Source organism: Myxocyprinus asiaticus, chromosome 47 (assembly GCF_019703515.2).
Source record: "Myxocyprinus asiaticus isolate MX2 ecotype Aquarium Trade chromosome 47, UBuf_Myxa_2, whole genome shotgun sequence".
In the NCBI taxonomy this organism is placed as follows: domain Eukaryota; kingdom Metazoa; phylum Chordata; class Actinopteri; order Cypriniformes; family Catostomidae; genus Myxocyprinus; species Myxocyprinus asiaticus.
This window is the reverse complement of record NC_059390.1, coordinates 25554421-25578073: the sequence shown is the minus strand read 5'-3', so window position 1 is coordinate 25578073 and position 23653 is coordinate 25554421. Positions and strand designations below refer to the sequence as shown.

At 37.4% G+C, this 23653-nt stretch overlaps 1 protein-coding gene across 1 annotated transcript; it reads left to right on the top strand.

Moving 5' to 3' along the window:
• Positions 1-439: 439 nt before the first annotated feature.
• On the top strand, positions 440-22192 carry LOC127436835 (beta-1,4-N-acetylgalactosaminyltransferase 3-like). Its single transcript, XM_051691271.1, has 20 exons — positions 440-616; positions 3525-3610; positions 3743-3778; positions 6699-6788; positions 6879-6969; positions 7064-7164; positions 10747-10814; positions 11491-11566; positions 11671-11737; positions 13130-13273; positions 13365-13471; positions 14024-14124; positions 14873-14928; positions 18231-18408; positions 18522-18757; positions 19130-19283; positions 19374-19446; positions 19586-19739; positions 20259-20385; positions 21810-22192. Exons 1-20 carry the CDS (start codon positions 478-480, stop codon positions 21907-21909), a joined length of 2184 nt encoding a protein of 727 aa, XP_051547231.1. The 5' UTR covers positions 440-477; the 3' UTR covers positions 21910-22192.
• The last annotated feature ends 1461 nt before the right edge of the window (positions 22193-23653 follow it).

The window sequence follows — 23653 nt, the reverse complement described above, 5'->3', positions numbered from 1 at the left end:
CTTGGTGACAGGAGCTGCTAGTACACAACAATACAAAAACAGCGACAACACTTAAAAGTGTGTATTTTTAACGTGTATTTTGTCTTACGGCAGAGTTTTTATAGTCAAAACAAGTGAAAAAATCTACCACTGCTGAAGAAGTAATCCGAAGTATTTAGAATATGTTACTGACCTTGAGTAATCTAATGGAATACGTTACAAATTACATTTTACAGCATGTATTCTGTAATCTGTAGTGGAATACATTTTAAAATTAACCCTCCCAACCCAGATTATTGTATGTATAATAAAACAAAATTTACCACTGGCTTTTAGAGTGCAGACAGCTCATTGAACACGTCATACAAAGTTGCTCCTACCTTGTTTGGCAGGTTTTTCTTTTCTTTTTTTTCTTTTTTTTTCTTTTTTGTCAGACATTGTCTGTGTAAATAGCATCATAAAGGAGGAACAACATACTGAGCTGAGCACTCTAGCAATATGTTTGTCATGAGAGGTTTCAACCGCCGCAAAGTGATGATGTATTCATTTTATTTACTTTTTGTTTGTTTTTTAATTTATGTTGCCATATGTTTGGGAGCATATTATAAGGAATCTGATGCATTTCCTTTCCCTGCTGGTGAGTGCCTTTCATTTTCAAAGACTTGACAAGTGTACTTATGTTTTATTCTCTGAAATATTATGCTTTATCTTTTCTTCAAACATGACATTTAGTGAAAGTAAATTAGATTTTTTGTGTGTGTGTGTGTGCTGTGTGTAAATGGAGTCCTAAATTGGAATTATCTGTGAGTGCCAGTTTATTTTAAAGAGTCTTTAACTGCCAAACTATTTATTTGTTAATTTAGCCATTTATAAAAAGATTCTAATGTGAATTAGAATAACCTACAATGTATGCTTAGGTTTCCCCCGACACATAACCCATTTTTTACAATCATGGAAGATTATCAGTGCCTGGTTTAGCTGGTTTGGACACTTCTAAACTGGGATATGGAATGTCTAACTTCTAAAGGGGAAGCTCAACCAGAAATAGCAATGCAATTATTTACTCACTCTCATGCACTTTAGGGAGAATTCTCAGTCTAAGTCACCATTCACTTTCATTATATGGAGATATGCATATTGTCAGTCTCTCATTTGTCAGGACTCAAGATGGCGCATAGGACTCAAGATGGCTCCGAGTATGGCTGCTGCATTGCGAGCTCCTACACAACACTGCAGTTTTTTGTTTGTTTTGTTTACAATTCTATGTTTTTTTTGTCTTGGATGTTGTCTGCCTTATTGTCTATGACAGACAAACACTTTTGGACATTGGTTCTGCAATAGCACACTGAAAACCGCACTTTAAATACCTCAATGCCGACCCGCTGTTTACAAACACGCCAGCGGAGCCCTTTGTCTGAGCAGCCCGGCCGCAGAAACACAGAAGGAAAAGGGGAAATAGAGCTGGCGTTCTCATCAGAGTAAGACGTCGCGCAAACCGACCCCCACTACCCTGTATTCTACTGGCAAATGTTCAGTCTCTGGACAACAAGCTCTGCGAGCTGAGAGCACGGATCTCTTTCCAACGAGAGACGAGGGACTGCTGCATTATCTGCCTTAAGGAAACTTGGATGTCTGCTGAGATTCCAGATTCAACCATCGAACCCGCGGGGTTCTCCGTGCACCAAGCGGACAGAGTGAAAGACCTCTCAGGTAAAAGCAGAGGTGGTGGTGTATGTTTTATGATCAACAAATCTTGGTGTGATCAGAGGAACGTACATTCTTTCAAGTCTTTCTGCTCTCCTGATCTGGAATTTCTCATGCTTCTGTGTCAACCATTCTGGCATTCTGGCCATCGTGACTCCCGTGGAGAATACGTCACGTGAGATTTCCAGCCAGAGAATATGGCCGCGAATGTGGGCGGAGAGAAGCCGGTTGATGGCGTCTGCCCATTTACCGCGTGTCTCCGCTTGTACGATAACTTAGGGACAAAGCTGAGCTTTAGTTATCTACTAGCCAAAAGTGTGTGCAGGAATGTTTGTGAGGGGTGGCGTGTGTGTGTGGTTAGTACGAGAGAGAGAGAGAGAGAGAGAGAGAGAATAAAGTGGCGGCACCAAAGCCGGTTTCGTGATCGTGGGAGAGAAAGCAGCTGTTAGTTTATCACTAAGAGACGCGGTGAATGGCTCGTAAACTGTCCCGCAGTCTTTGGTTCTTTAAAGGATAAACTCAGTGTGCCGGTCTCACCCGCGATGGCGGAAATATACAACAGTCCAATGTGGTTGGACTACAACACAGCAAATATCTCATTCGTGTTAACAGTACATTACAGTAATACCTTAAGTATTATTAGCAGCAATGTGTGGACTCGGCGGTCCGTAAACTGTACAAGAAATAACCTTGATACGCAAGAATAACACACTATAATATTCTGTCTCTACCCAGACATAAACCTCTTGAATCGCATGAGGACGCAGGTAGAATGTGTGTTCATCCATCGTTTGACTCCGACTCGGTTTCTCGAGGATCGGGTGATGACGGGAGGCCGTTTCCTCGCTCTGTCGGCGGGCGGTATGGCTGCTGATTCTCGGCGGGCTGGCAAAGAAATCAGCGACGTCGACTTGGTTGAAGAGGGAAGAGAAATCTTCTTTCTTCACTTCTGCAGGCAAACGGATGAAGATGCGGATTGCTTGGTGGTCTCCTTCGAATCCGTTAGAGTATTTGGTTGGATACAGAGTAATCTCAACTCGTCCAGTGAGATGGAGATTGTATGGCCACAGTTTTAAGTCGTACGTTACTTCCTTGTGCCACGAGGCAACACCTAAGAGCAGCAACGAGCTGCGTCTACACACAGCAAGCAAAGTTGCTGGAAGCGATGCCCAGAAGGATCTCAGAGGTATTTCTACTCCCGATGACGTCATGGTTGAGGGGCGTTCTGTCGTGCGCCTCAAGGAGTTGAGAGTTCGATCCTTTGGAATTTCACACACAGGTGCAAAGTGAGCACGGCTTCATGGGATTTGTAGTCTGTTTTGGACTCCCTTTGTTTGATTTTGGCGCGGTTTTTATCAGTAAGATTTAAGACTGTGTGTGTGTGTGTGTGTAGGCCTCAGTCAGGCTTACAACTGTGTTAGGCCTGCCTTTGTCTTATATCTGAATACATGAGGTCCAACACATTACTATAATATAACCATAGTTAATTTATTGTGAGGGAACCCAAAATAATAACAAGGGTATGCAAAACTATTCCAGAAAAAAAAAATCCCATCCTGTCTGCTAGGAGGCTCCGTATTCCTATGCATGATTTCTTGGTTCACCAAAACACTGCACATTCATTATTTGTACACATGCGTACAAAATGTATTTTAATTGGTACATTTCCAATAATATTGTCATATATGTATGTTTTAGTTGCTCAAATGTCAATTGTAACTGCTAAAATGCCACAACCAACCATTCAAATTTAGATTGTTGTCAGCAAAAGGTGAGCATTTGCATATTTTTGCTTTGTATGTTTGACTTGAACATCTACTTTTATTTCCTCATCATTCAAGGGCCTGCAGAAATAGATTTAAACAAAGACATCACAAGAGAATATAAGATATTAGATACTAAATCTGCTGGTGCTGTAGTGATCAAGGTAAGATAGTTGACCTGTCATTTTCTTGCATTATGTAAAATATGCTTTAAGAAAAGAGATGAGAAAATATCCCTCCCATTTTGCTGTTTTTAAATAAACAATTGTTGTTCTTGTTTATTTCCTAACAACAAGAGTGCCGACAACAAACCACCAGTCATAAAACATGAGGTGTGTACAAAGATTACTTTTATTAAATGAACTGAAATTTTAAAGAGAGAATTAAATGTTTTTTAAAGTGAATATTCTATAACACTTTGAAAAAATCTTCTTTTATCCAGAAAAATAAATTGCATCGACCAATTCATTTTTTTTTTTTTCACAGATCAAATCTTGTTGCATGTGTGTAAACAGTAAACACACTTTTGTAATCTTATTCTTTTCGTATTCAATTTGGGTCAAGGACCAGCTCCACAGAGAGGGCCTGTTTGGACCACACCCACCCGATATTATGAGCTTGGTCCACCCTTGCAAATATTCAATTGACCGTCCCACCCGCAGTGTTCTCTAGCCCACCATACACTTAGAGAAGAAGCCGGGCCTGTTTGAGCTACTTTCAAAATTCAATCTTTGATAACACTTTATAAGGTTTCATTTATTAGCATTAGGTATCATGAACAAACAATGAACAATATATTTTGTGCAGCATATATAAGTATTTGTTAATGTTAGTTAATAAAAACACAATTGTTCATTGTTAGTTCATGTTAGTTCATAGTGCATTAACTAATGTTAACAAATACAACTTTAGATTTTAAAAATATATTAGTATATGCTGAAATTTACTTTAACCATAATTAATAAATGCTGTATACGTACTGTTCATTGTTTGTTCATTTTAACTAATGTTAACAAATTGAACCTTATTGCAAATCGTTTTTCTAACTCTGTCTGTTTGAAAAGGTGGTCTGGGGTCAGACTGATTTCATTGTAAATTTTGTGCAGCCCCTTAGATGAATTTTTTTTCTGAAACAGTTTTGCGTTCCCACAGTAAGTTTTGCGTTCCCGCAATAGTTTATATTCCCTCGCAATAAGTTTTGCGTTCCCTCGCAATAGTTTTGCTTTAACTTGCATTAAGTTTTGCTTGCCCTTGCAATATATTTACCAAGGTTTTACTACAGTAACCATATTTTAACCGTGATATTTGTACTAAAACTAAAGTAATAATAGGCCTTCTGGAAAAGTAAAACTATGGTAATAAAAATCATAATTTTGTGGTTTGTGCATAATTATGGTTTTACTACAAATACCATGGTAGGTATATCAGCTTAAAAATGAATTAAAATTGAGTAAAACAATTAATACATTTAAGAGAATGTTTAAAATTGAGGTGTTTAAAAGGTATAAAATAATGGGTTTATAGGAACATTGTATTATGTATATATGTATACAGTATATGTTTGTATAAATGTATACGTATGTGTCATGTATATACTGTAGAAATTAAGCAGTTAAATCAAACGGTAAATATTTGTTAAGTTTAATTAAAATAATTTATTTGTAAGGGTGAAGATATATTCAATGTTATACAGCCGTTTTTCTCTTTTTTTTCTTTTTTTTTCTTTTTTTCTTATGAGAAGTGAATAGGACTGTAAATGGAACTATTAAAAGAGAGAATATAAAACTAGAGAGGTAAAAAGTGTAGGCATAACAAGCTTTGAGCTCGTCCTGTTCCTTTTCGGACATTTAAAAAAATGGATATTGGATGGACTGAACTGTCATGAATTGTGTAAATGCCAAAATAAATAAATAAATGAAAAAAACTGAAACTTATACAGTATACTGCATTAAAACTATCAAAACTATTGCAAGGGCATGCAAAACTATTTCTGAAAAAAAAAATCCCGCCCAGTCCTCTAAGGGGCTCCGTAGAATTCAGCGACAATAGATCGAAAGTTCTTCAGCTTAAATCAGTCTGTGCTTAGCGAAATTCAAAGTACTGCCTCCAGTGGCTGAAGGGGAAGTGTTGTTGAATGTATGCACACATGTGAGCTCCACTTTCCAGATGAAATGCCAACAGAGTGGTGACAAAACCAAGTTGTAAAGTGAGTTGTTTTTAGTTGTAAATGATGTAATACGGTCAACAGAAATGCATTATTAAGAATACGCCCTAACCCAAACCCCAACCCTAAACCTAACTGTCAGTACAGTAAAAATGTAATCGTAGAGGGAAAATGACTTGTGGTTATCACTGATTAAGTGAACATGATTACATCATGGTTTCCGTGGAACAAGAACTCGTGTCTCTGAGGCTGCTCACGCAACAAGCTATCAGTAGAGCATTTGAAATGATGCAAAGATGTCTGATGGGAGATGCCGCTTGTCAATAATTTGGCAGAATGGGGCCAATGTCAGGGTACTGGAACATTCAGTAGCAACATGTCCACTTCCTGAGTAATGGAAGAAAAAAAATGGTACAGTTTCTGTACCTTGCGTTAAAATGTACAACTCGTTTTGGGTACATAATTGTACCCTAAAGACCTAATGTGTATCTTTAAAGGGACAGTTATATGTTTTGTTCCTTTGGGAACAAATAATAAATGTAAATTTTTGTCTCCTTAAGGGTACAAATTTATACCCAAAACAAGGGTTATACCCCAGTGACGCCTTGTACAGTTCACAGTTACAACACCATCAGTGTCTAAACTTAGGTTGTACTTGAAAGTAGCAAGAGATTTGAGGCCAACAAAGAGTAATTCCAGTTTGACCCCTAAAACACTTTTTGCATAAAACTCTAAATGTCACACTTCTAAGAGGATCTTGATGTCACTAAACTTAACTGTTCTGAAAGTCTTCCTCAGCAAGTTAATTATGGGAAGCTGCTCTTTTCTGATGTCTGTATAGTTTAAAGAGGAGCCATTCGATGTTAATCAACAATGGACAGTTTTTATATTTACCAAATGGCTGTTACCTTGGACTGTTGCAGTTGACTCATTTTAAAGCTTTACTTTCTCAGAATGTGAGATGACAATTCAATATACTGTATATTCCTCAGACAACTACAGAACCTGCACTAATTTCATGAAATCAATGCTTATTGAAGATAACAGTTTGATTGCTGTATCATGGAGGGTTTTTATCTTCTTTTCAGGGTCGTGTGAACTTGCACATTTTTGAAGACTACTGCGGTGGATCCATTGATCAATTTAGGAATAACATTCTCTATCCTCTATTTCCCAGTGTTAGTTCTGTAAATATTTATTTACTATTTATTCTATTTCTCAGAGTATGGTCTCAGAGTATCATATGCTATCATTTTACTTATTTACAGAGGCGTACTACAGTGAGCAGGCTTGCTGTGTCTCCGAAATCAAAAGATTATGGTCTGAGAATCTTTGGCTATCTTCACCCTCCAGTAACTGGTAGGTCCATTGAATACATTGAAAATGTATTTATTGTATTTAATAAACTGCCCAAAAGTGGCAGTTAACAACAGTGATATTGTCTTGTTCACAGATGAATATATTTTTGCTATTGCCTCTGATGACAACGCTGAGTTTTGGCTCAGTTTAGACGAAAGTCCTCAAAATCTTCAACGGTTCGTTTATGTTGGAGAGGTAATGTCTGGAGTGAATGTGAATGTATATGAAGTTCCAGTGGGTGAGATTAAAATGATCAATTAGAAAATGTTAATTGTAGGGCTGTCAATTTAAAGGGGTGATGAAATGCCCCCTTATAATTGTATTATCTTCCCTGAGGTCCACTGATAATCTCAGTAAAGTTTTTTTGCACCAAAACTGTCATAGTTTAGTAATTAATGATCATTTTCCACCCTGTCTCCGGCCCTCTGACTAAAACGCTCGGTTTTGGCCTCAGTGTCTCCATAAAACCGTTTACATTGTACAAAACAATGTAAACGGCCACTGTTCTGATTGGCAATCATCGTGCAGCCCCTCCAATTCAGCCATATTTGAAACTCAATCAGAAAAGAATAAACAAGCTCTCCACAACATTATAACGCTAAATTTCAGAGTTTACACATAAAGCACATCCAGCACATTGCATCCGAATATGTTAAGCTTCACTCAAGCACAACTGTTAACACTCAGCACCATAAACTATCAGTCATGACATTTGAAATATTCATGAATGAAACTTTTTACTAATGGTTTTGCTGTCAAGTCCAAGTGTTTTTAACTGCCCCATCCTTCAATAACAGTTCCTTTGCAAAGCTTGAATTGTACTATGACTGGTTCACATGCAGTCCACGCTGATATTTGCCACACACATACAGTCCATAGCACGGTGAAACATGACGCACCCACATAGGTGCACTGAGGCGTAGATCACCAGAAACGCATCCAAACGGTCAAAGACGTCCAGCTAGTGCTTGTTTACATACACCAACAATTAAAAATGGCGCAGTTGGGCGCAAGAACAGCAAGGCGCAAAGCAGCTGAAAGAAGTCAAACAGAGTCTCCTTTTATTACCACATCTTTTAAAAGCGGCACGATAAACATGGCAACCGTCAAATAATTCTATGTAATGCATGTTATATGCACAAAAAAATTCAAAATAGTTCAGATGGGTCCCCTTTGGTGTTTAGGATGTTTGTCACACTAGGCCTGTCTCTCTCCCTCTCTGTTTAAAATATGAACTGAGCGCCAGTGTGCGAGGTCAAGGGACATGTTTATACAATCATGTTGTAGTGCGTGTAAATACAACTGAGCAGTGTCTCGTAACATCACGAACACATGAGACCTTTCAATAGGGTGGGAACTATAAATGCTCTTTTTAGACTGGGGAGAGAGTTATGAAATTTACAGTATGTTTTTATAGTATATTTACATCTTATATGTCTAAATATCAAGGAAAATTAGATTTTCCATTTCATGACCCATTTAATGTATTAATTTAGTTCGATTAATTATATAAAGCATTAAGCATTTAAAAAAAAAATAATGCGAACAATCATGCTACCTGACATTTATGTAAATTCTGTAGGAAAAGTACATATTTTTCAAAAAATAGAGAAATTCAAGCTTCAGGTACATGTAGCTTTGTGTTTTTATGAGTCACATCAGCAGGGGGCAGTCAGTGTGCCACAACAAACCTCACAAGCAGTGCAGCCACAAGAATACAAGCTTTTCTGATTTTAAACCTTCTAGTGCAGTCGACCCATATACTTTCATTGTAAGTAATGTATATTGCTGTAAATGTGTATTTATTATTATTATTATTATTATTATTATTATTATTTTATTTATTTATTTTTTGCTTTTATAAACTGGGGTATGAATCATCATTATTTTTGTGGTTATAAACAGAATTCAGACCTCAGATGCTATCAATAGAGATGTTATATTTAACCCTTTATATTCCTTTTAATAATTTAACAAAAGTGGTTAATAAATCCCCTTAGAGTTAATAATAATTTTCAAAAGGGAACAAATTATTAACTTTTTAATATGGCAGTAATCAGGGTTATGTATCTCAGCATACTAAAAAACACATTTACATGCATAAACGTGCTCACGATAGATCTGTAATAACTAAATGTGACTGATTTCTATATTAGATATATTTAAGTTAAATTCTTCAATCTGTCAGAGTTATTTTTACTATAAGGGCTTGTCTAAGGACAATGTACACAGGCCTCAGATGGATGTTTTTGGAGCGTCTCACTTTAGTTGGGTCGCATCATAAACATACAGTTTTTAGGTCACTGTGTCAAGTTTAACGTGGTTTGAAACGTAGAAATACATGTGTTGAGATCCCTGCGTTCAGATTTGTGCTCCGTCCAGCTTTGTCTTAACGCAAGAATGTGTTCTCATCTTGTGCTGTCTGCTGTGGGTAAGTGTGGTTTGTTCTCTGTATAAGGATGCATGTTGCCTATACAGCAGGAATTTCACTTACTGTCCCTGGTACTTCAAGCTTGAATTGCATGAATTCCTTATTATTGTCCGGGCACATGATTTATTGCATACATTTTTTTTAACCCGTCATTTTAATTTATACAACAGTTAGTTCCATTCCTTGAATCTGATTGGACAAGAAATGTTCCACGAGTACTGATGTCTCAGAACATCAGCACTCAGACGCTTCATTGTTTGTAACACTCTGCTTGTGTTCCTGCCATTCTAAACTGACGTGTAAGAGCAGCGCAGATGTGTAAAAGAGCTAAATGTGTCTTTTGATTTTTTCCTGTGACATTTAAAATTTTTGCCAGCAGGTGGTGACAAAACACTACTTTTATGTGTTTTGAGCCAGTTATTTTTGACGTGCATTGAGTCAGTGCACGCAGTCAGCAAGCTGTTTCTTTGAAGTCATCGGTATTGTCTCTCACTCCATGATCACTCAGATTACTACTGCTACATTACAGCTGGGAAATACAGTTAAACTAACAGCTTCAGCATTTAGGCTTATCACAGCTAAGAGACACAACAGACGGAGTAATCAAAAACCTTCTCAAGGTGCTTATCTTTTACCATAGTTTCCGCATTGTGAGGAGATATAACTATTCAATATGGCGGAGGAGATAACGGTTTCTATAGTAAATGACTCTTGCGAACTGGCTATGCGAAATACTCTGTGTCTTTTTACACAGAGAAAATATGATATATTTGACCAGAATTCCCATTATCTTCAGCAAGCTGACTAACACTACACTACTGCTTGGGAGTCACGACAGATGCAGATAATCGCAAAAGCTCAATCACTCTCTCTCTCTCTCTCACACACACACAAACACACACTCACATCCTTGTTTCTCCAATGACTTGTTAGAAACAGCCCAAGCTGTCATTACTAGTTCTAAGGTGACGTTTTTGAATTAGTAACGGAGGCTTGTACGTATCTTTTGAATTATCAACAGCAGATGCTGATCTGTGATGTAAGAAAGTAGTTCCATGCACAAATGCTTTAATCACAAATGCCTGTGCCTCGCGCCTGCAACTGAATAACAGCCGTGCTGATGTAGGGCCATACAGCACTCTTGCTCATGTGATATTTCTTTAATAATTAATGACACTGAACTAACATGTTAAATTGACAGCCCTAATTTAAATATAAATGTAACCTTGAAACATTTTTATTTTTATTTAAGATTATAAAATATTATTATGAATCAGATATGTTAAGATGAATAAGCTGCTATTACTGCCAAAGGAAAATGTAGGAAAGTTTCTCTTTTAAATCAGACAGGGGATGAATGGGCCGCACCAGGCGAGTATTGGAAATTTGCATCCCAGATATCCAAACCCATCTTGTAAGGAAACTTATTTTTGGAGTCTGACTTTTAAAAACATACTCACATACACTACCAGTCAAAGGTTTTGAAACACTTGACTGAAATGTTTCTCATGATCTTAAAAATCTTTTGATCTGAAGGCGTATGCTTAAATGTATGAAATTAGTTTTGTAGACAAAAATATAATTGTGCCACCATATTAATTTATTTCATTATAAAACTAAAATTTATTAAAAAAAATAAAAATAAAAAAATGTTTTTTAAATTGATGTCTTGGACCAAATAATAAAGAACAGCAGCCAATAAGTGCCCAACATAGATGGGAACTCCTTCAATACTGTTTAAAAAGCATCCCAGGGTGATACCTCAAGAAGTTGATTGAGAAAATGTCAAGAGTACATGTCTGCAAATTCTAGGCAAAGGGTGACTACTTTGAAGATGCTAAAATATAACACAGTTTTGATTTATTTTGGATTTTGTTTAGTCATAACATAATTCCCATAGTTCCATTTATGTTATTCCATAGTTTTGATGACTTTACTATTATTCAAAAATGTGAGAAAAAAAAAAGAAAAAAAAAAAGATTATAATAAAGAATGAGTGTTTCAGAACTTTTGACCGGTAGTGTATGTTTTAAAGATTGTTGATCCCAACAAATCCCACAATTTAGACTTTTCACGTCTCTTTCTTTTAGGCTAGTGAAAGGCATGAAGTATTTTTTTGAAGCAATTCTAAAACAGAATGGTGGATTGGATCATCTTGAAATAGCGGTATGTGTTTGTGATACAGTGCCAAATTTTGCTTGTACAGTGAACTAAATATAGTATATTTAAATAATCTCTGATTATGTTTGTTTGTTTTTTTTTCTTTTCAGTGGTGCTTAAACCGTGACAACAGCAGTTTTTCAGTGATAAGCTCTGAGTTTTTATCACTATATGAAGGTATGTTTGAAAATGAGTAAAATGGCTTAACAGGGTGCCCAAAAAGAGGGGTGGAAGGGTTCACCAAAATTACATGTTACAAAAACATGTCTTGTGCACTCTCTGACATTTCCATACCTGACACAAGGCTGTGAAACAAGTTTTTAAATGCTTTGTTTTGATGTCAAAAGTTGGTAGGGCACAAAAAATTAACAAAAGAGATGTAAACAAATGGGTTAAAAATGCTGTAAAAATTATGTCAAAGTTCAAAATCATCCAGGCAAATAAGTGAAAATGTAGTAAACTACAAAAGGAACATTTGTCAAGATAAACTTTGAATGTTGACTGTACAAAGCTTTGCCTGAGAGTATACAACAATTTGAAGAGAAAGAAGTTTCAAGGTTATATACAGTAAGCGTTACAGTATGTAGTTTAACTACTCAAACAGTTTGAAGGGATGTAGGCTTTGGTAGGTGGTTGCTAAGGTGTTCTGAATCATTGCTAGGCAGCTATTAATGTGTTTTGGCTGGTTGCTAGGGTGACTGTGTTCACTTAACCGATAAACAGAAGTGTTAACTTTCCTTTGTGTCAGTTCCAGCATCTACCAATAGATTTGTCAATGTAAAGTAAATAATTGTTTTGTTTTTTTTTCAAGTTTAACCAAATTTCAGTAAATGTTGTAAAAAATTAGGGTTTTGTGTACATTAGATTGGCTGTTGTTGAATGTATTATGTATATCAGCATTTATATCGGCCATCTGCCTTCATGATTTCTAAAATTTGGCATCGACCAATGAAAATCCCATATTGGTTGACCACTGGTTGCTAGGGTATTATTGAATGACATAAAGAGACAGACAGATTGATTGCTTGTGAATAAAAATACATTAAAATGAAAACTTTTTAAATTAGAAATATTCCTTGTGTTAATGCTGTAATTACGATTATGAGGAGATTCTACTCGGAGCTGTTCAAATCCTCGGATCTCAGAAGTATTTGTTTCCATGGCAACACTCATAACCCCAAAAAGGAAATATGCACCGCATTGATTACAACAAAATAATTAATCACTACATTAATTCACCTCTATATGTTCTTGCAAGATATTTAATAACAAAGAAAGTGCTCCAGGTTACAGTGGATATAATAAAATGGCATATCTGTTGAGGCCTCTGCCATATTGGTTCTTTTTACATGACGTCACAACAGTCATTTCTGAATTTTTGTAGAACCACGAGTTTACAACTTGTAATTAAGAGTTCAAAGAAGATGTGGATGGTTTCTACAAGTAGGAATCTACTTCTATTCTTGCCATGTTTTTGGATAAAAGATTTACAAGATGTCCATCTGTGGTCCCATATGTGTGATTTTCCTAAGACTTGTTGATACTATGTATACTTTTTTACTTGTTCAGATGAATCCTCTCTACAAATGGGAGACATTGATCACATACCTCAAACAGAAGCCAGCTATGATAGATTCCTTGAGCCGTTCACCAAGGTGACCAAACCTACAGGAGACATGGTCAAAGAAGACCCACGAGACCACATCTATAAAAGTGAGTGTTATCTCCATTTGAAAAAATGAAAGAATACAACTGGTTTCCCGAAACACACTTCTCATTTCTCCTTTTCTTTCTACTTCACCAGTTACATTGATGGATGAATCCTACTTGAAAGACTTGTTTGCTGAATGCCATTACAAACCAAGTTACCTACTTCAAAGAAAGATTGTACGATATGAAGGCGTAAATTTAGTGAGTTAACTTTTTGAACTATGCATACATCTTCTACACTATAGACCAGTGGTTCTCAACCTCTTTTTGATGACCCCCCCCCCCCATTAATTCCCTTACTTCAGTCCCTTACCTTACAGTATAATGTCCCTGTCACTGTACTGGGGCATTAGGACCCACACAGTGAGCACCCCCTGCTACCCTCACTAACACCTCTTCCAGCAGCAACCTTAGTTTTCCCCAGGAGGTCCCCCATCCAGGTACTGGCCAGGCTCAACCCTACTTAGCTTCAGTGGGCAACCAGTATAGAGCTACAGGGTGATATGTCTGCTAAATCACATTTACAAAAATGCACTTACAATGGAAGTGTATTGAATGAGGCATTGCAACATATACACACTAAGTGTATTAACATGCATACCAATTCACTGATAACTACCAAAAATCAGTGAAATACTTGACAATAAAATGCAAAACAACTCCAGGGTGAAATCTGTTTAATTGTATTTCCAAGCCATTCTCAAGTCATTCAGTCATGAAAATTCACTCCATTCATGTTTCTTGTTCTTGTAGATCTACTTTTCTTCAGTCTACCCAAATGACTTCACAAGACAAACCCATGATCACAATGAACAAATGTGCTTCTACAAACAGGATCCATCATTTCAGGAAAAGTAATGAATCATGTTAATGTTTGTCTCAGTGTACACAATGTTCCCCATTTTTTGAGTTCTGTAAAGTTTACATTAGTTAATTATTATATTTCATGCTTGTAACTAGGCATGTGAAGGTATTCGGTTTTACGGTATATCACTGTAAATAACATGCACAATATTGTTATATATATATAAATAGTTCTTGATCACTTTTATAAACTTTAGATTTTTCTGATCGCATTGTAGTTTTTTTTCCATCAAGATTTACAACACTTTGTGTTTACACATGCGCACTCCGATGTAAACAAACCAGCGTGGACTAAAAGCATGGCTGAAGATGGAATGCAGCTGACCCTTTATCTACCTTCTAATAGGTTAAGTCGGGAGTGTGGAAATAGTTTGGGTCCCATAAAAATGCAGAGGTAGTGATGGTTTCCCTTTGTGTAAAGCATGCAGCAGAAAAGTTTTTGTAACGTTCAGGGTTCTTTTCAAAGTTCTTCGTTATCTGTTAATTTAAAGGCCAGTTTGGTAATGAAAAAGTAATTAAACTTGTTATTAAGAGAACAACAATGTTTATCTTTCAACCCGTTTTATAATGTAATTCAATACCGTGATAATACCGTATACTGTGATAAAATCTCAAATTATCGTGACATGAAAATTTGATACTGTCACATGCCTACGTATAACTAACTGTATGTTACTTGTGTGGTTGTACAAGTGTATGTTTGGTATGATATGTATGGTTTCATCTTTTCTGTTCAAGTCAAGGGTTTGCACCTTATCTCAACGAGGTTGAGGATCCAGACATACAAAAAATGGGTAAGGGTAAACTTCTTATTATAGAGTTTTCCTTAATATATATGCTACACTCTTAACCTCATGAGACCCCGTATCCACATGCGTGGACATTCGGTTTTGGCTTTGCTATAGGCTATGCTTAATTTAATTTTTTAAAACCAACTGATCTCAATTCAGGAGACTCTAGTCTGTCATTAAAGTGTTAAACTTTCAGCAGACCACTTTTAAATGTTTGGCAGACATGGGACAATGATAATCAGAACATAGATTCAGAATTTTATATTGCAAAATTTTATTTTAACATGGTTGGAAGAGATTTGATGATGCTGGCCATTACTTTTAATAAGAATTATTAATTCAGCTTTATAGAAAATCAGCTGTAAAGTCTATAAAGTCTCAAAAACATGAATAACCAACCCTCCTGGACACATAAACTACTTGATGAAAAAAATCTGACAAAATAAAAAAAGATTTCTGTAATTTGAAATTACTTTTTTTTTTTTTTACTTTTCCCTAAATTTTTGGTAGGTCCAGTGGTAGCCCTGTGCGGCCAACAGCTGAGACACTTCCTGAAATAATTTTTTCATTTCGCGTCGTTTCATTCGTCGCTAACGAGAGGAACGTCTGCACCTCGTATATTGACCACAGTGTGGTTTTGCGCACAGCCATTTCTTTTTACAATTCGAAAGTCGCGTGAACAAATGATATTGCTGTCGCTGTTACTAACTTTAAAACTAGCGGGTTGATGTCCCGTGTCGCAAATCCAGTGACGCTGGTAGTGACGATTCTCTCTGACCAATCAGTGATCTGCAGGGATTTGACATCACATTTAGTAACGGCTCGGCTCGCTTGGAACCTCAACCGAGGTGGTACTAAAAAAGTATCAGGTACCAGGTACTATCCACAGTGGAAAACCCCCAAAAAGCGAACAGAGTCGAGTCGAGTCGAGCTGTACCATGCAGTGGAAAAGCCCCATAAGGTTGCTGCTGGAAGAGGTGTTAGGGAGGCCAGCAGGGGGTGCTGTGGGTCCTAAAACCCCAGTATAGTGATGGGGTCACTATACTGTAAAAAAAGCACTGTCTTTTGGATGAGATGTTAAACCTAGTTCCTGACTCTCTGTGGTCATTAAAAATCCCTGGCCAAATTCTCCCCATTGGCCCTTATCAATCATGGCCTCCTAATAATCCCCATCCATTAATTGGCTGTATCACTCCACTCTCTCCTCTCCACCAATTGCTGGAGTGTGGTGAGTGTAATGGCACACTATGGTGGATGCTGCACACTGGAGGTAGTTGAGGAATTTCCCCCTATACTATGTAAAGTGCTTTGAGTGCCTAGAAAAGCGCTATATAAATGTAAAGAATTATATATATATATATATATATATATATATATATATATATATATATATATATATATACACAGTATATATATATATATATGTACTGTATATATATTTTTTGCTTGTTTATTAGGTGCTAAATAAAAAAGTTAAGTGGAAAATGCACACAGCAGTCACGCTGGGTCTCAGGAGGTTAAAATAAATGCTCCAGAAAGGGTTTTAGGAAAACTTTTTCTTGTTTCAATGATGTGATATGATAACCTTTTAAAATGTAACAGCTTAAGGCTATTAATTATGATTTGAAAAAGAAGTGTTACAATTGGAAAACATCGATTTGCTCTTAAAGGGAAACTTGAAAAGTGGGGGCCAGCTGTGTTTCAGGAGTGGAGTAGATTTTCACAATCCACTGCAAACTCACATTCAGCTATGGCTCCATTCTGGTTTGGAAAGATGTCTTTTCTCAATTAAATTTATTCCCAATGGATGCCTTACATTTTTGTCTTGATGAATAACCTCGCAAATATGTCACAGTACTGAAGTAAAATGTGTTCTGAATGTTCCTTATAATTTATTTTTTCCTTACATTTATACAGTGCTTTTCTAGGCACTTTACATAGTATAGAGGGAATCACCTCAACCACCACCAGTGGATGAGAATGTTGACATCTTTCAGAACACATTTCCTGTTGACTTCTAAATTCTTTTGTTCTTTAGAGTACAATTGTATGTACTGGTTTTTCAAAGAACCCAGGAGGCCTGGGATGATACCTAGAACCATTACACTGATCAGCAGAATCTAGAATGTTACAATTTTGTTAATCTCCAAATACCTATATAGTAAATTCAAAAAGCCAATACTACAGCACAAAAAAGTTTCTTGACAAGAAGAGGGTTCTTTGCTGGACTAAAAATACTTGAGGCACCTTTCCTCAAATGCCACACTGGTGAAACCCTCAGGCATCCTTTAAAAGTCCTCAAAAATATTGTATTTATTAGAATATTTTAAAGAGCCTCAAAGCCTTTTCCTTAAAATGGAATTACTGAAGGAACCATTGGCAAAGCTTAGATTTAGAGTTCTTGCAGGAACTAAGGGTGCTTTCTTTTTTTGGTTGCTTGGTCCAAACCCGGGTTTGTTTCTTCCTCCCTCCCCCTGCCCCCACTGGTCTCTGTTCACATCATATTATTTGGTTCCAAACTGAGGTCTAATTGCGTTATAAATGTAAGTACAAGCGGCAGCTGTACCACTGTAACTATGTAACAACTCGAGAAGATGTCAGCTTCACCACTAAAACTTTACATGCACTGAACGACACTTGCATTTGTCTGCCACAGATGCATTGAAAGTGCAATGATGTGAGTTTAAGCATTTGTCTGCCGCGATGCGTTGCAAGAGATGTGAAGAATGTTAGCTGTCCTTTGAAGGCGGTTTATTTGACAGACAAGTAGTTTTGAAAAAAGCATTCAACCATGACAATTGCGATCAGGAGCATGCAAATGCTCAAATTATACGGCATAAACAGCGGTTCACTTCCGCAATTTAGGACGATTGTGTTCGTATCAGCAGCGAACCATACCAGAGTTTACATGAACTGTACCCCAGACCACCTTTTCAAGCGGACTAAGGTGTGGTTCGCAGGTGTGGACCCGAGTTTGGAAAACAGTGTTCACAACCAAACTTTGATGTCAAACGCACTTGTGTGCCCACAAAATGTGCTAATGTTAAAGCACCCTAAAAGTAAGTTTCTCAGAGAACTGAAAAGGTGTCTGGAGGATCTCCAGAGGGTTCCAGCCGTGTGGCATCTGAGGAACCCAAAAAAGTGCCTCAAGAATCCTTTAATATTTATAGTGTAGGGGTGCATCTAAGAATTCTTGAAGAACATTTATGTTTAAGAGTGGAGGCTACAACTAAATACTGAATATAGTGCATATACCATACTTACTGAATTCAGTACTCTAAATTATTTTACAAAACCCAAACTAGGTGGAGGTTCTTCTTGGCAGCGTGTCTTCGACGTGAAACCCTTTGAAGTTGCTTCAAAGCAAAATGCTGCTTCGAAAAGTTCATGCAAAAAAGCAGGAAACATTGTGATGACCCAAAATGATGTCATGCCCATTGTTAGAGCCTTTATGAAAGAACTGCATTCAAAAGAGCCAACACGGTAAGCTCTTAGAGTATTTTAATCTCTCTCTTTCTCCCTCTTTATGTTTCTCTAAAATTGCTTGTCTTTTAAGAGGCAGATAAACAAAAACAATTGACTTTCCATCTCTACAGTGGGTTCTCTCTGTTGCGAGTATTGAATGTAGTGAGGCGTGTGGACAATACTGTGGGCAGCCGGTATCTGGTGGAACTGGAACTTGTAGGCCCTCAGGGTCAAAAAGTTTTGGTTTCACGTTACGTTTATGCACCGCAGATGGAAACGGCCCAGGATGCAAAAACAGAACCAATTCTCTGCAGTCCGAAAGATTTCAGCTGGAACCCATCTGCTACTGTCCATGTAATTGTGGCAGGTGATTACCCAATATCTGTCTTGAATTACTAAAGTAAATGTAATAGTACTTGTTCCATTTTGCATCATTACATTTAGTCCACCCTGTTGGAAAGACAAGCTTAAACAAACCTGAAGTGTTTTGCTGGTGTTAGCTGGTTTAGTGTGGCCTAATTGGTGTTTAGCTAATCTGCCAGCCTAGTCAACCTGATGTTCAGCTGGTTTAACTGGTTTTGGGTCTCCTGATTTAACTGTTTCTCCCAGTCTGGCCAAGACAGAGTTTGGCTGATTAGCCCCCACATTAGCCATGCTGGTGTTCAGCTGGTTTAGCTGGTCTCCCAATTTGATTGAACTTGTTTATTATTCCTTATTTCACTTGTTTGTCTCCCAACAGTGAAAAATCAGGCCAGATGGATCATACAGTTTATCAGGGAAATGGAGAAAATTTACAGAGTAACTGGGGACAAAAACTTTAATGTAATCATTATAGACTACAATAGTTCTGATATGGATATAGAGGGAAGACTCAAAAAAGCTAAATTACCAAGGTAAAGCACTTTGTTTTTAATGTTTGTGTACATATTAGTGTGTTATGCTAATGCTAATGTTATCAACATGCACAATGCATATATTTGCAGTTACCAGTATCGGAAAATGGAGGGACAATTTCAAAGATCGGGGGGTCTTCAAGCAGGAATAGATCTTGTTAAAGTAGGTAACCGTGTTTCAACAATTAACGCTCATATTTCTGCTTCCTGTAATGCTACAATTTTGGATGAAGGAAAGCATTATGAAGAATGGATGAAATGTTGCTGAATGCTATATTTTAATTTTGGTCCTTTCTCCTCAGGATGAGCACAGTATTTTGTTTCTGTGTGACCTGCACCTCTACTATCCTGTGAATATAATAAACCATATACGTAAACACACTATCAAGGGAAAGATGGTCTATGCTCCAGTTGTGATGAGACTGGATTGCGGTGCTTCTCCAAGAGACCCAACTGGTACTGGTCTCCAATAAGTTCAGTGCTAGCAAGGCAGCAGTGTATTGAAATTCCCCTTCTTTTCATTTGCTATTACTATTGCCAGTAGCGGATTTAGGCATGGGCGACATGTGCAGTTGCCCCGGGTGGCATCTTGTGGGGGGGGGGGGGCGGCACGAGGCACCCACATTATCACTACAGAACACCAGAAAAACCACATAGCGATTACGTTGCACTATTACCATTATAATATGTGCTTACTGAATTGCAAATGGCCTTTTTTGCAATTATTTTGCACTTTGTGTTGATTCTCGTGCACAACAGTAAATGCCTTGACAAGGTGGTTCTGATTTGGCATTAAATTGAGCCAAAGTTTAAAACCTAAGCCATATCTAAAACATTAAAAATATTATTTTGCTGCCTTGCAAGCATTGATATTTCAATCTGGGAATATAAATAAAGTTATACAATTGCATGATAATAATCTTGATGTGTTCTTTTATTGTTTGAGTGAGGTCAAATATTTCTACTGTTCCATAGGTTTTTGGGAGACTCTTGGTTATGGTCTAATGGGAATCTACATGTCAGACATTGTCCGAATTGGTGGCATGAACACCCAAGAATTCAAAGAAAAATGGGGAGGCGAAGACTGGGAGTTGTTAGACAGGTAACAAGAGGATATCACTATTGCAATTATACAAATTCTGTAGTTTTTGGAAAATTGTTAACCCCAAAATTTGTATTTGTTCAATATTAACTCATGTTCATGTTATTCCAAACCTGTATGCCATTTCCCGCTTACATGGAACACAAAAGTAGAATTTTGTGAAGAATTTTTATGCAGCTTTTACCATATATCGACAGTTCATAGTAAACAGGGGCTGCCACCATAACAGCATCATTAAGCCGGTGCTACACTAGCAGACACCAAACAACTCAGTTTTTGCCAAAGGTGTCACACAAACAGTATGCAGACTGTTTTGCTGAGATTTCACTCTCTTCAGTCAGAGGAATAAAACACTTGCAGATACAAAATTGTGGAGGGGTGACAAACAGGCCAACTCATCGCAACTCTCTCTCTCTAATTCCCTTTCACGTGGAGCTCGTCGAAATAACAACAGGAGTACCGCGTGAGCATAAACAATTGTAAAACAGTGATTTAGGATGTGAGTCATGGAGTAACTTTACCTTGTGAAGGTTTGTGATTGTGTATGTTTCCCCTCGAAGCTTGCCGTAGGACGTTTGTCCATATGAAGCTTTCAGAGAGTGAAGAAATTCTGTTCAATAAAAATAAACTGTTGTGCCTCCACTTTCTGATTTCATTAGTCATTTTAGTTTAGGAGGAAAATGCAAGAAAACACATGGTGATAGAATCACTTAGGATTACAACCAGCATTTGTGATATGCAGTTGAGTGCGATCGCAGATGAAAACGTTCAGATCAACTTGACGACATTTAAATTCTTCAGAAGAGGAGGTGATTACTGGTCACTTCAAGAGAACACAAGAGACCGTGCTGGTGACAAAGATTTTTTCTGTCACGTTGGATCCTTTTTTCCGTTGCTGGAACCATTAACTCAGCACAGAGTCCTGATGGTCAAGTGATTAATGACCTCCCGCTGGCAGACGCTAATGCATGCTCCGTCTCTCACCTACTGGCCGGCGATTATGTAAATGAAGCTTAACTGAAAAATCATTGGAAAAATTTGGCTAGTGTTGCACCTGTATCATGCACAATATTCCAATCAAGGCCGGACCCCAGCAGGTGGCACCCTAGGCGACTGCCTAGTACGCCTATGCCTAGAAATGGCCCTGATTCCAATTCTTCTGAAGTCTTCTTCATGTGACTGAAATTAAAGTTATTGAGTAATAATCCTCACCTCCTCCAAAGTTCACATCTGCCCCACGTGCAGATTAAAATGATGTCATTTATACCAAAACTAAAAACACCATATGACAGGTGGGAAATTGATTAAATAATGACAGAATTTTTGTTTTTAGGTGAACCTTACCTTGAAATGTTTTAGATAAGCAGGTTATGTTAATATAATCTCAAAATGTCTCTTAAACATCTTATTTTTCCATCTTTTAGAGTCTTAGAAAACGGGTTAGAGGTGGAGCGACTCCTTGTGCGAAATTTTCTGCACCATTTCCACACCAAACACGGAATGTGGGACGACAGTCCGGCTTAACAGCAGATGCTCATTTTCATGCTCCAATTTCAGTTTTCTACACTAGCTGCAAATATTTTGCACTCATAACCTTCATAACCTGTACCAGTTTGTCAGTGGCCTTTATATGATGTTGTTGAATGACAGAGCTTTCAATTAAATTGTTTGTTTTTGTCAGATTTTAAATGTGTTCATTTATTCATTATGTATTTGTGTTTATACAGTTTGTAAAAAATTTTTTACCTTTTTTGGTAAAAATATTCTGCACTAACGTATTTGTATGTGTAGGTGTACAGAAATGATGGTAAACCTTTACAAAAAAAAAAAAAAAAAAAAATATATATATATATATATATATATATATATATATATATATATATATATATATATATATATATATATATTTGCAGATGCACCTGTATATATATATATATATATATATATATATATATATATATATATATACAGGTGCATCTCAATAAATTAGAATGTCATGGAAAAGTTCATTTATTTCAGTAATTCAACTCAAATTGTGAAACTCGTGTATTAAATAAATTCAATGCACACAGACTGAAGTAGTTTAAGTCTTTGGTTCTTTTAATTGTGATGATTTTGGCTCACATTTAACAAAAACCCACCAATTCACTATCTCAAAAAATTAGAATGTAGTGACATGCCAATCAGCTAATCAACTCAAAACACCTGCAAAGGTTTCCTGAGCCTTCAAAATGGTCTCTCAGTTTGGTTCACTAGGCTACACAATCATGGGGAAGACTGCTGATCTGACAGTTGTCCAGAAGACAATCATTGACACCCTTCACAAGGAGGGTAAGCCACAAACATTCATTGCCAAAGAAGCTGGCTGTTCACAGAGTGCTGTATCCAAGCATGTTAACAGAAAGTTGAGTGGAAGGAAAAAGTGTGGAAGAAAAAGATGCACAACCAACCAAGAGAACCACAGCCTTATAATTGTCAAGCAAAATCGATTCAAGAATTTGGGTGAACTTCACAAGGAATGGACTGAGGCTGGGGTCAAGGCATCAAGAGCACCACACACCAACATGTCAAGGAATTTGGCTACAGTTGTCGTATTCCTCTTGTTAAGCCACTCCTGAACCACAGACAACGTCAGAGGCGTCTTACCTGGGCTAAGGAGAAGAAGAACTGGACTGTTGCCTAGTGTTCCAAAGTCCTCTTTTCAGATGAGAGCAAGTTTTGTATTTCATTTGGAAACAAAGGTCCTAGAGTCTGGAGGAAGGGTGGAGAAGCTCATAGCTCAAGTTGCTTGAAGTCCAGTGTTAAGTTTCCACAGTCTGTGATGATTTGGGGTGCAATGTCATCTGCTGGTGTTGGTCCATTGTGTTTTTTGAAAACCAAAGTCACTGCACCCGTTTACCAAGAAATTTTGGAGCACTTCATGCTTCCTTCTGCTGACCAGCTTTTTAAAGATGCTGATTTCATTTTCCAGCAGGATTTGGCACCTGCCCACACTGCCAAAAGCACCAAAAGTTGGTTAAATGACCATGGTGTTGGTGTGCTTGACTGGCCAGCAAACTCACCAGACCTGAACCCCATAGAGAATCTATGGGGTATTGTCAAGAGGAAAATGAGAAACAAGAGACCAAAAAAGGCAGATGAGCTGAAGGCCACTGTCAAAGAAACCTGGGCTTCCATACCACCTCAGCAGTGCCACAAACTGATCACATCCATGCCATGCCGAATTGAGGCAGTAATTAAAGCAAAAGGAGCCCCTACCAAGTATTGA

Bases quoted from the DNA above. Each gene is read 5' to 3' on its own strand.
- LOC127436835 (XM_051691271.1), top strand. From the start codon at position 478: ATGTTTGTCATGAGAGGTTTCAACCGCCGCAAAGTGATGATGTATTCA. The intron at 19,740-20,258 runs GTACTGGTCTCC...ACTGTTCCATAG, and splicing joins TTCTCCAAGAGACCCAACTG to GTTTTTGGGAGACTCTTGGT. The intron at 20,386-21,809 runs GTAACAAGAGGA...TCCATCTTTTAG, and splicing joins GACTGGGAGTTGTTAGACAG to AGTCTTAGAAAACGGGTTAG.